Raw genomic sequence first — 12,688 nt, 5'->3', positions numbered from 1 at the left:
GTTTCATGCTCTCAAACAGATCTGAAAGAAAGATTCAAGCCTTGGATTTTTTAAATTAAAGCCATGCTGCCACAAAATAATTTAAAATAAGTCATTTACACATTTGTCATGGAATCTTAGAATTCAAAAAGTCAAAGGACCTCGGAGATAAGTTCTCTTCCAGCACAGATGAAAAAACTGAGGCCAAGAGTAGGTTAAATGAATAGCCAGAGGGTATCAAGCTGCCAAGGGTCAAGCTGGGTCTGGAAACCAGGCTACTGGACTCTTCTACCGGGAGCCAAAGGTTCCCAGAGGGATGGATAAGGCGTGAAGCCCGAGTCAGCGAGCTAGGGTCGGGGAAGCAGCTCTTTACAGCCGTAGGAGGCAAAGGAACCTCGCTCCCTCTGAAGGATCTTGAGCAGGTGCCCTCACCCCGAAGGGTGCCCGCGAAGTCCCAAACCGCCCTCCTCCTCTCGCGATACTTGCCTCTCTTCGCTTTTCCGGCTCCCCCAGACCCCGCCCCTCCACCGCAGCCCTTCTGTCGTCATTTCCTGTGGGTCTGAAGGCTAAGAGAGAAGATGGCGGCGTTGGGAGAACCCGTGCGGCTGGAGAGGGGTAAGTGTGTCCGAGGCTCGGACTGAGATGGGTGTAGGGGTGGGAAAAGTAACATGTCGCTGGAGGGGAGTAAAGGTGGCCCAGGCTCCGAGGCCTGGAGCCAGACTGTCCTTCGCGCTGGCGCCGGAGATCGTGGGCGTCCGTTCGTCCCGCTCCGGGGAGGGAGCTTACAAGGTCTTTTAATTGATACCCAGACCCTTTTTGTGTTCACACGGACGTCCTGGGGCATAGTCCAGCGAACACAACCTGCCCGAGTTGACATACATCGGCTGTACTTGTGTTTTCTGGGTGGGCACAGCAGAGGAGGCATTCAGAGACCTGTAAACGCGAAAAGCGAACGTCACACACCCGTTTCGGACCAACTACATTCATTGCCTCTACGTACGCAGGCACAAACCCAGTGCCTCCGATTTCCCCCACGTATCACACACGCAGTACATTTCCACAGACACTCCCCCCTTGTTTACACCCAGAGTCCTTAATTACTTTCACCACAACCTCAGTTGTATTTGGATTGGGGTATTTGCTCTCTTTGGTGCCCCGCCCAGGAATGGAGAGGATGCTTTAAAAAGAATCCTACTGATTTAGTCTTGGGAAGGAGGTTATGCAAGTAGCCTGAATAGTGGTAGATTGTAAAACATTTGCAGGTGCGGTGTTATTCATTCTTTGCAAAGCCTATAATCGCAAACTGTGGTTGGTTAATTGCTTTTTAGAGCGGGCTGTCAAGGAAAATAAAACCTGTTCTGCTGAGTAATTAGAGACCGACAAGCCAGGATCCTGTTACAAATTGGTACAAATTTCCGGATTTCATTCTGCGCCCCCCATCCTTTATTTCAAGGAGTTTTAAGCATGCTTTTGACACAGCATTAGAAGTCACTGAAAGGATTCAGAAATACAAGTATACATTTTGAGTACTAGTGGTAAAATATAGGATGGACATTGAAATTGTATCGCACTTAATTAACATTTACAGTTACAGTTTGAATATTAATATCCTTCTCTAAGAAAATACTTTTTTAGAATTACTGTACTTAGAAATCTCTTTCCTCATGCCTTCCCACAAACAAATGTGCGCTGAACGTTGTAAATTTGCTCCTTATGGTGTTCATTATTCGAAAGCGTTTCCCTTCATCCTACCAGGCCATTAATTAAAGCATCATTTTATGACACAGGAGTAGTTATTCTCGGAAGACTTGCTAAGTTAGAACTAAACCTGTGACCTCTTTCTCCTGAGCACAGAGGCACTGTGCTTTACAGATGAGAACAAATCTGTTTGCTGTTAAGAGGAGTATGTGTTTTTGTTTGAAACTAGTTGTAGGATTCTAACATGTCGATGTTCTTTGTATTTTTAAGTGAAGCACAAAATGTGGAACTTCACTTCTCACGTTTAGTTTTGGTACTCATGACTTTGTTTTTACTTTTTTGAGTTATTTTCAGTTCTACAATAGAATTAAGGGGTTGGCTCCTCAATAGGATAAATTACATGGGTTCCACATCCATAAATTTAGCCAACTGCAGATCAAAAATTTGAGGGGAATAAAAACTTGCATCTGTACTGAACATATACAGACTTTTTCCCCGCTGGTCATATTCCCTACACAATACACTATAACAGCTATATAGTATTTACATTGTATTAAGTATTGTAAGTAATATAGAGATGATTTTAAATATATGGGGTTATTTGCATAGATTATATGCAAGTACCCTGCCACTTTTTATCAGGGACGTGAGCATCTGCAGATTTTGGTATCCATAGTATATGAGGTAGGTCCTAGAACCATTCCCCCAAAGATAACGAGATAACTGTACCAGCCATTTAGCAGAATAAAAAGGTCAGATGATATCAACTCTAATTCTCACTTAGTATTCTAAGAGACACTACTAACAAATGCTCCCAACAATCCTACAGTGAATAATTAGTACATCTTATAAAAATCGCATACACATGATTTAGTGTCTTCTGATTCATCAAAACATTGAGTGGAGCACAACTTGAGCACACATTAGGTGCAGTTTATGTTTAGTAAGGAGTATTTAACTTTTTACAGTATTTTTGTTAATTGGAAATTTTTATATGGCTTACATGTTGTAGCTATAAATCGTGATAATTGATGCCTCCATTTATCAGCCATTTGTGTGGTGGGAAATCAAAATGGGGAATGATTAACAGTTTTAACCTGTTTTTACCTGAAAGAAAAATTTCCCTGTCCTTTATTTTAACATGAAATTAGGAACAACTTCCACTTAAATCAAAAGAGGTAAAGGAATAGTAGATACTCTGGCCCCCCTGGGGGTACAAAAAGGGTATTTGAAAAAAATCATAGTAGAGATAGTCATTAACAGGGTTATGACCTTGATTCTTCTGAAACTTCATAAAACACTTATCTTCACACTTCCCAGTGAGAACTAACTTGCTTCTTGCTATGTATGTTGTAAAAATATATATAACTCCTTAATATTTCTTGATTCACTGGTGCCTGTGTGAATATAACATTTATGTTTGCTGGGCCCTTTTTTATGTATTATTGGTTGCATCATCAACTGAACTTACAAATTCCTCACTCTTATGGAGAAGATACTGTTATTTCCATTTTACACTGAAAGAAACTGAGTCATGAGGATGTTAAATAACTTTCCCATGATCACACAGGTACTATGAAGACCAGATTAACAAAGCTAATTTTTTTTGTTTTTCTCTTCTGTAAACCTGTGTATTCAATTGAACTTGTCTGAATTAAGTCATTGTGTTAATGATGCTAAGTTGAAAACAAACCAGTTGATTTTTGTTTGTGTTTTTTTAATTCGTTTGTACTGCTCTTTGTGTGTGTCCCAATCACTTGCTGCATCTGTTATTGAACAGTTGCTATCTGCATATATATCATGTTTCCTTCAGGAAAGGAACAGTGATTTCACTAGTGTGTCTTGTGCTGTCCAGTGCTTTCATTACTGATAATGATAATTAGGTAAATTTTTTTGACTAAATAGTTTCTGATATTACGGCCAGCTTTTCTGAAGGAGTGTAATGTTCGTGTGTCTGTCACATTTGAGCCCCAGTCCTTTCCTGTGACAGTCACTATTTTGTATTCAGTTCTCCTGTGCCTCTCATAGATGTTGTTTTCCAAATTTTATATCTCTACAACATCAATATTTTTTCCTTTAGCGTTCTTCTCAGATTTTACATTCCCACCCTCCGTGTACACACTCACAGTCTTCCCCCACAGACGTGTTGTGTACTCACACTTATTTTCGTTCTATCTTCCACATATCTCTTGTTAGTCCTTGAAGAAAGAATTCTGTTATACTCTTACATAGGCATTGAGAGAATCCTCAGAGAAAATTGTCTATTGGTGTGTGTGTTTAACTCTAGATATTTGTAGAGCAATTGAATTGTTGGAAAAACTACAAAGGAGTGGAGAGGTGCCCCCACAGAAACTTCAGGCTTTACAAAGGGTCCTTCAAAGTGAGTTCTGCAACGCTGTGAGAGAGGTGAGTAAATGCGATTAAGGTTTACTAAAATTTTGAGTTAATTAGGTAAGATAATACTCTGAAATTTGGGTTCAGAATTTAAGAAAATAAACTTTAGAGAACATTAGAACCTATCCCTTTCATTTTTGGAATTCTAATAGAAAAACGTTTTACAAAGATACATAACTTTGCCTAAAATTTTAACACATTAATTTCACAAAAGATTCACATGTGGCATATTCGTAGATTTAAAATACGATGACAACTCTGGGTTTTACAGGTATATGAACACGTCTATGAGACTGTGGACATCAGTAGCAGTCCTGAAGTGAGAGCTAATGCAACTGCAAAGGTACAGTTTTTCAGTTCACTAAAAGTGAGAATCATGCATTAATTAAAGGTTTAAAATAGTTACTAGATTCATAATAAGCTTATTTTGAAAACTAACATTTATCTTTTAAGCTACACTAAACTTCTCAAGTACCAAGAAGTAGGACTTTTTTTATTGGCTGTACATAAGGTGTTTCATCATGCAGTTTAGATAATGGGTTGAAAATGTATTTGCATACAAATAATGTATGTCATGCAATACATAAGTGTGTTGCATACGTTATATATATTATACATGTAATCCATAAATTTTCATCAAATTCTGAGGTATGAATGATTTTTATTGATCAGGACACATCAAGATTAGGTTATTACCCCAAACCACACAAAGAGTAAGTGAATGGTAGACTAGCGTGCTTCCCAGGTTTCTCTTTACTTTCTTCTTTTCCCTAACTCTGTAACTGTGGTGTAATGTCAGTAGTAGGTTACCTCTTCAAGCTACAGGTGGCAGGCTTATGTGCATTTTTGTGCCAGTATTTTCCTCAAATAATGTAGGCATTGACTTAATGTCTGTCATATGTGGTTAGAATAAGTTAATATTAGGAGTAGGTGGACCTGTATTATAATTAGTCTCCTGTGCAGTGGTTCTCAACCTTCCTTTTTTTTTTTTTTTTTTTTTTTTTTTTTTTTTTTTTTTTTTTAATGGAGACAGAGTCTCACTTTGTGTCCTTCAGTAGGGTACATAGCTCACAGCAACCTCTGCCAACCCCTGGGTCCCTGGGTTTAAGTGATTCTCTAACCTCAGCCTCCCAAGTAGCTGGGATTATAGGTGCCTGCCAGAACACCTGGCAATTTTTGGTAGAGATGGGGTCTCACTCTGGCTCTCACTCTGGCTCTTGCTGGTCTCGAACCTCTGAGCACAGGTGATCCACCCACCTCAGCCTCCCACAGCGGTGGGACAACAGGCACGAGCCACCATGCCTGGCCGGTTCTCAACGTTCCTAATGCTGCAGCCCTTTAATACTGTTCCTGTGCGTCACGACCCACAGGTTGAGAACTGCTGCTCTAGTGGGTAATTTTGCATTGATAGTTACTGGCTCACAAAACACTTGATTCTCTTCTGAATCCAAGCACTTAAACATAGGGGTGTAATTTATCGAATAGAAAAGACCATAGAAACTTGGTTTTAATTCCTGAGTTATATGACCTTTATAGCTTACTGAATTTTCTAAGCCTTAGTTCCATTATCTGCAAAATGAGGCCTTTTTCAGAACTTCAACGATAGCGATTTCTTTCTGCCCCCACATTTTTACCCATGCATCTGATCCATCACACATAAAAAAGGTACCAGATTACTTAATTACTTTTAAAAGCAAAATGAAACAGAAAATTCCAACTTTAGAATTACTCTAGATTAACCTACACTTAAGCTTTAAAGAATATACATACCTGTTTCGTCTTCTGTGGGGTTTTTAGTTGGAACTAAATGGATAGCTAAAACAACAAAAATTCAGGTTGACTATAAATCCACTCTTTTTCTCATTATTGAGGTATTTCTTGACATTTTAGTTATTTGGTATGTGGTACAATTAGTATAACAGCCAAAATGACTACATAAGACTTTGCAAAAGAATGGGCACTGGGTGGCTAGGGCAGTGGTTCTCAACCTTCCTAATGCTGCAGTCCTTTAATACAGTTCCTCATGTGGTGACCCCCAACCATAAAATTATTTTCATTGCTACTTTATAACTGTAATTTTGCTACTGTTATGACTTCTAATATCTAGTATTCAGGATGTATTTAGTCAACCCCTGTGAAAGAGTCGTTCGACTCCCAAAGGGGTCGCAACCCACAGGTTGAGAACCACTGGGCTAGGGGTAACCTGGAAAATACATAAACCAAGTATTTATTCTTTTCATTTGTCATCTCTTAATCTTGTTTAGCTTACCTACTCAGAACTACCAGTGAATCTGTGGGCTTTCAGACATCAAAAATATGTCTCAGAAGTTAATGACTATTGTTAAAGTAAGGAAGTTTTATATGTTACTGATCTGACACAAATGAACAGATATCGACAAGGGAGAAAATAAGTTAGAGGCAGCTCACAAGAGCCTATTCTTCTGAGATAGATGTATTTTACAAGTATTCAAAGCTTCTTATTTTTACTGACCATTTCAAATACTTGATTAGTAATTGGTCTTTGATAGCAACTTTTGATATCTGGAAGTATGGTTTTCAGTGTTGAGTGGGCCACTTCTCTGATGTCTGATGTCAGATGCATGCAGCCCTGTCCTCAATGTGCAACAACAGCAGTGCAGCGTGGTAACTGAGGGATTGCACTGCAGAGCACAGTCCTCTAAGGAGTGGGCACAAGTGCTTTCTGGGTCAACCAGGGAAATGCTGTTGTTTGGTATCTTAGACTTGACTTTGTCAAACAGCTCTTTATGTACCTTCCTTTGTTTTTCGTATGTCAATCAATTAATAAACATAAGTAGCTTCTTAAAAAATTGTGTCTTGGCTGGCATGGTGGCCTGTAATCCCAGCACTCTGGTAGGCCGAGGCGGGTAGATTACTTGAGCTCAGGAGTTCAGCCAGCCTTAGCAAGAGCAAGACCATATTTCTAAAAATAGCCGGGTGTTGTGGCAGGTGCCTGTAGTCCCAGCTTTTTGGGAAGCTGAGGCAAGAGAATCACTGGAGCCCAAGAGTTTGAGGTTGCTGTGAGCTGTGATGCTATGGCACTCAACCCAGGGTGACCAAGTGAGACTCTATCTCAAAAAAAAGGTGTCTCAAAAGAAAATTTTTAAGAAGAGATAGAAGAACTAAAATATTGAAGGTCATATTTTTAATTGCATAAAATTTTCTTTCAGGCTACTGTTGCTGCATTTGCTGCCAGTGAAGGACATTCTCATCCTCGAGTTGTTGAGCTACCAAAAACAGAAGAAGGCCTTGGATTCAATATTATGGGGGGCAAAGAACAAAACTCTCCAATCTATATATCTCGAATAATTCCAGGTGGAATTGCTGATAGGCACGGAGGACTCAAACGAGGAGATCAGCTCCTTTCTGTGAATGGAGTGGTAAGAATGAATTTTATTTCTATTTGTAATAATGAGTTGTGACCACTTGGGGGCATATTTGAGTTACAGAAACTGAAGATGTAAGGGGAAAACCTAAGAAACTAGTTTAGAAATCCTTCAGAAGGAATCCTAGTCAGTAGTGGTTACTACTGTGATCCTTTTTTTTTTTTTTTTTTTAAGCATTTCAAGGCTGGGTATGCAGGCTCATACGTGTCATCCCAGTAGTTTGGAAGGCTAAAGCAGGAGGATCAGTTGAGGCCAGGAGTTCAAGACCAGTCTAGGCAACATAGTGAGACCCTGTCTCTATAAAAAAAATTTTTTTTTAAATTAGCCAAGCCCCCACTTGGGAGGCTGAGGTAGGTGGATTGCCTGAGCTCACGAGTTTGAGACCAGCTTGAACCAGAGTGATACCCCATCTCTAAAGAAATAGCTAGGCATTGTGGTGGGTACCTGTAGTCCCAGTTGCTTAGGAGGCTGAGGCAAGAGGATCAGTTGAGCCCAAGAGTTTGAGGTTGCTGTGAGCTATGACGTTATGGCACTCTACTGAGGGTAATCAAGTGAAACTCTGCCTCAAAAAATAATATAATAACTTAGGCAGGTGTGTTGGCACACACCTGTAGTCCTAGCTGCTGGAAGGGCTGAGGCGGAAGGATTGCTTAAACCTAGAAGATGGATGTTACAGTGAACTCTAATCATGCTGGTGTTGGGGGCCGGGAAACACAAACACTTTGTGTTTTGCTTCTTCCAGTGAAAAGTAGCGGTTTTCTCAAGGCTTAGTGTGGGTTTTTTTTGTTGTTTATTTTTTGGCTGGGGCTAGGTTTGAACCCACCACCTCCAGCATAAGGGGCCAGCACCCTACTCCTTCGAGCCACAGGCACCACCCAAGGCTTAGTGTAGTTTTATTAATGATGTAATTAAACTCTTTAATAGGTTTGGCAATACATTAAATTAGAAATCTACCCTGATTTTACTTTTGTAGAATGGCAATTGCTTGATTAATTTCTCTCTTAATATATAATAGGACATGTACAACGATGTGCTAATTGTAGTGGACCTTCCATAGCTATCCACCTCCCTACATTCCCCACTCCCTTAAGTTGACCTAATTTTTGTAGACTAGACATGTACCACAGATACACATCAGTGCAATAGGCTTAATTCCTTCTGTTGACCACCCCCAGCTGTTGACCAATTTGTTACAATCCCTTGAGTGGTCAACTTACAGAGGTTCTTCTGTATTTGGATCTTAAAAGCAATTTTAGACTATAAACAATATGATGTAGGAGAGGATTTCACAGTAACTAAAATGATAAAGCAGGATTATTTCTTAGTTTCATACTGTTGAAATGATATTAAAACTTTGTTACTTACTGTATTTTAAACATTTTTGTATTTCAGGTTACTTTCAAAACCTGGTTATTAATGAGTGTTTTTTTTTCTAGAGTGTTGAAGGAGAACATCATGAAAAAGCTGTAGAACTGCTGAAAGCTGCTCAAGGAAAGGTTAAATTAGTTGTTCGATATACACCCAAAGTCTTGGAAGAAATGGAGTCCCGCTTTGAAAAAATGAGATCAGCGAAACGCAGGCAACAGACCTAATGCAGTTCAAAATTTGATACTCCATTTTGCTTTTTAGCTAGAGAAGTTTTACTTGTGACCTACTGATGGCTGCAATGCCAATGATTGTAAAAAACAAAATCTTCCCATGAAATTCTCCTTGCCATTTTATAAATACCTATTTTAACATCATTTATGGTTCCAGAGATGCATACACTTTTTTCTGAAAAGAAAAAGTAAAAGGTGATGAGGGCAATTCTGTCCTGCTGTTTTTACAGGCCTTTTTCAAATACAGATTTTGTCATAAACTTGTTACAGATTTTTTAAGATGCTTTTTTAATATTAAGATGTACTTTTACATTCTTAATCTTTTTTTAGAAAAAAATTTTTCTTCATTTGGCTGCTTATTTAAAAGTAAGTTCTCCGGTTTTTTTGTTTTTTTGTGTTTTTTTTTTGGTTTTTTGCTTAATTACTCAATTTTTTTTAACAAGTGAAATTTCTTTACGTGTGAAATTTCCTTAATTTCCAAGAATTTAAACATAATAGTCTCACCTACAGCAGTTCATTACACTGTCAATGTTAACATCACTGCTGCATTTTGTACTTTGAACACATACATAATCAATGATAAATCATAACTCTTTACGGTGGAAGTTTTTTACTTTTAAACATGATGTTTAATGGGTATTCATTTATACTGATTGTAAAAGTAAAGTTTTTAAACACTGAAACAATCATTGCTAAAGTATGTATGCTTAATATTTGAGCATTGAGGCTGGAGGACATAATTTGGTTGTTAGCATTACATTGTTTTCTATTTATATTCAACAGTGTGTCATAAATTATACATATAACACAGGATCAGAGTTCATCTATTGCAGATTTTTAATGCTATTTTTATTTATACAGTATTTCGTATATTTTGGTCCTTTCACTCCTAGAGATGAACAACTTCTTTGGTGGGAAATAGCATAAGCAAGGAGGAAAAAGTGATACTTTCAATTTCACTAGTCTCAAGAGTTATACGTTCTTACTAGCCCAATTTAAAGAATGGATTTTAAATAGGAAGAAAATAGGATATATTTAAGATGCATAGAAATTATGAGGTGAGTACTCATAAAAAATTTGTAGAGTCTGTCAAAATAAGAACTCAAAATATTTGGATTTAGAGATGCAGTCTTAATGTTTCAAATATAACCGTGGGGATTTTAAGAGAGACTCTTAATTCATTTGTCCACTGGATGTCACTGTTTTACCAAAAGGCAGCTATTAGTGAACAGCTGGGACTAAGGTCTTCCAAAGGCCGAAATGACAAAGTGGAGGTTCATTTTAGTTACAACTTAAAGGAACATTTGTACTTTTAAAAGAATTTTTAGTGACAGATGCTAAAAAGAAGGTAATGGATTGAAAATGTAGGGAATTTGACATCATTGTTGACCTGTGTAAAAAGTGGGCATTTTGTCATATTCCTTCAGGAAGAATAGCAATGTATGCTTTTTTCTGCATGTTTCTGAGCATTGTGAGTCTTAGAGGATTATTCCAGTTTTCACTGATTTTTCAGAATAAAAGTCAATCAGCCTTGTTATTTATCATTTAGGTATTGAACACTGGATTGCATGGTTGAATGTGTCTTTAATCCACACAAAATGTGCTTGTTATTGATAGGATCATGTTGTTAAATTGTGTATTTTCAAAATTATTTGATGTTTTTAAAAAAATGTTGAGACCAAAGTAGTATAGAAGAGGTATGGACTTTATTTAATTTAATTGTATAATTATTAGAGATATTTGTTGTAGAGCTTTATATATTAAAGAGAGTTATTGGTGCATATACAAACAGTAATATTATGCTAGTATTCTTGCATTATAGGGTAAGTAAACCCTAAGAAATTTTATTTTAGTAGAGCTACAGCTGCAGTAGCTTTTAAGGATGTATCAGCATTTCATTATAAATTACAGCTTCCTGGCTCAGTGTCTCCACTGTTTCAGAACTTTCAGCCAAGTTAAATCTTTTTTGGTGTTGCAGCTTAGTAAGTTAAGCTATTTTTTTTTCTTCTACAGTAGTCCACAATCTGTTCTTTGTGTGAGTTGGCACCTGTTTGTAATTCTTATAATAAGGATAGTTTAAAGGAACCAAATACAGTAGTTTGGCTTGCTACAGTTGAGCATGAGTAGCAGTAATTTGTTTTCATTAATGCAGTTTTTATAGTGTATGCCAGAATTTTAAATCTTGACCATAGAAAATACAGTGATTCAGTGGCAATGATGTATAGTAGTGGTCCAGTATAGTGAGGAAATGAAGGGAATTTTCATCTTATGAATGGATGATTCATGAATAAAACTAGGCACACAATATATATTTGGAATTTGATCCATAAATTACAGATAGAAATTATTCCCCTTGCCCAATTTCCATTTATTTTCTTGGTATTAAAAAGAGATTGATTTAGTGGTTCTCAACCTTAGCTGCTTATTAGAATGCCTGCATAACTTTTAAAAAATATTGTTACCTTAGTCTCATTCTATAACAGCTAAATCAGAATCACTCTTTTTTCTAAAAAAAAAAAAAAAGCTTTCCAAGTAGTTTTAATAGATACCGAGGAGTCAGATTCACTAGTTTTCCCTATTATAAAATGATCTGGTTACACTGGACCCTTTGGAAGTATCAGAATAGAATAATTCAGATTGCAGCTGCTGAATGAATGATTACATCTCTTAGCGATTTCTTTAGGAACAAAAAATACTTGGCAGTCCTTATTTGGAAAATAATTACAGTCTTTTTTTATTTCTTTAAATAATACCTACCAGTAGTTTAAATGTAAACTTTTAGTGTTTATCTTTCTGCCCCCTATTGCCTTTAAAATACATAAAAATAAGTTGTATTATTAGAGAAAGCATGTTTAAAAATTGCAGATGAGAAATACTGTCATTGATAATTATGTGCTGTCCTAACGTGGCCACTTTATCCATTAGTATAATACTGATTATAACCTACTTCTTTAGGATTTGATGTATGTGAGACAGAGAGAGAGTGTGTGTTTTAAATCATGTCCTCCTCTTCTAAATTTTTTTGCTCAAGTATTTAAGTAATTTGGCTCAAGTGCTTTGTTTACAATTAAAGTGGATATTATAGCATTTAATAGAAGGAATGGTTATGGCTTATCTGACAAGAATGTTAGCATGCCTTGGTGTAGATGTGAAAGAATACCTGTTGTGAATTTTTTATAATGTGGAATGATCGTTGAAATATCAAGAACTCTAGTAATTGCATTTCCTGAATAAATGTATGTTTATGAATTTTCTAACATCCTGTTGTCTCCTCTGTCAACAGTCTGGTTTTATAGTTTTTATTATCTAAAATTCACTAGTAGTGTATCTTCAAAGGCTGTTGCAGTTACGGTTAAATAGTGGAAAAAACCAAATCACTTAATCATTAATTTTCAAGAACTTTCAAACTAATTTGTATATGGATATGGTTTTTAAAAATACTGGCAAATGTTACGCTTCTACTTTTTTAGTTTGTGATAAATATATTCCAAATGGATGTAAAATAACACTTTTCAATACATGACTTCGTTTATCCATGTAATTCTGGTTTTAAGGCTTATTTAAATAAATTTGTATGAGCTATGTCCTTGTTCTTGAGATTTGAAAAATGGATGT

The 12,688-nt window shown here is 36.9% G+C and overlaps 1 protein-coding gene across 1 annotated transcript; it reads left to right on the top strand.

Moving 5' to 3' along the window:
• Positions 1-526: 526 nt before the first annotated feature.
• On the top strand, positions 527-12,331 carry LIN7C (lin-7 homolog C, crumbs cell polarity complex component). The gene is made up of 5 exons (XM_003781197.3): positions 527-594; positions 3,965-4,083; positions 4,343-4,414; positions 7,260-7,469; positions 8,912-12,331. The coding sequence occupies exons 1-5, from the start codon at positions 558-560 to the stop codon at positions 9,065-9,067; spliced, it is 594 nt and encodes a 197-aa protein (XP_003781245.1). The 5' UTR covers positions 527-557; the 3' UTR covers positions 9,068-12,331.
• The last annotated feature ends 357 nt before the right edge of the window (positions 12,332-12,688 follow it).

This window comes from Otolemur garnettii, unplaced genomic scaffold, assembly GCF_000181295.1.
Source record: "Otolemur garnettii isolate 467f Iridium unplaced genomic scaffold, OtoGar3 scaffold00001, whole genome shotgun sequence".
In the NCBI taxonomy this organism is placed as follows: Eukaryota; Metazoa; Chordata; class Mammalia; order Primates; family Galagidae; genus Otolemur; species Otolemur garnettii.
Note: the sequence above shows the minus strand (reverse complement) of the source record. Positions and strands in the feature narration are given on the sequence as shown.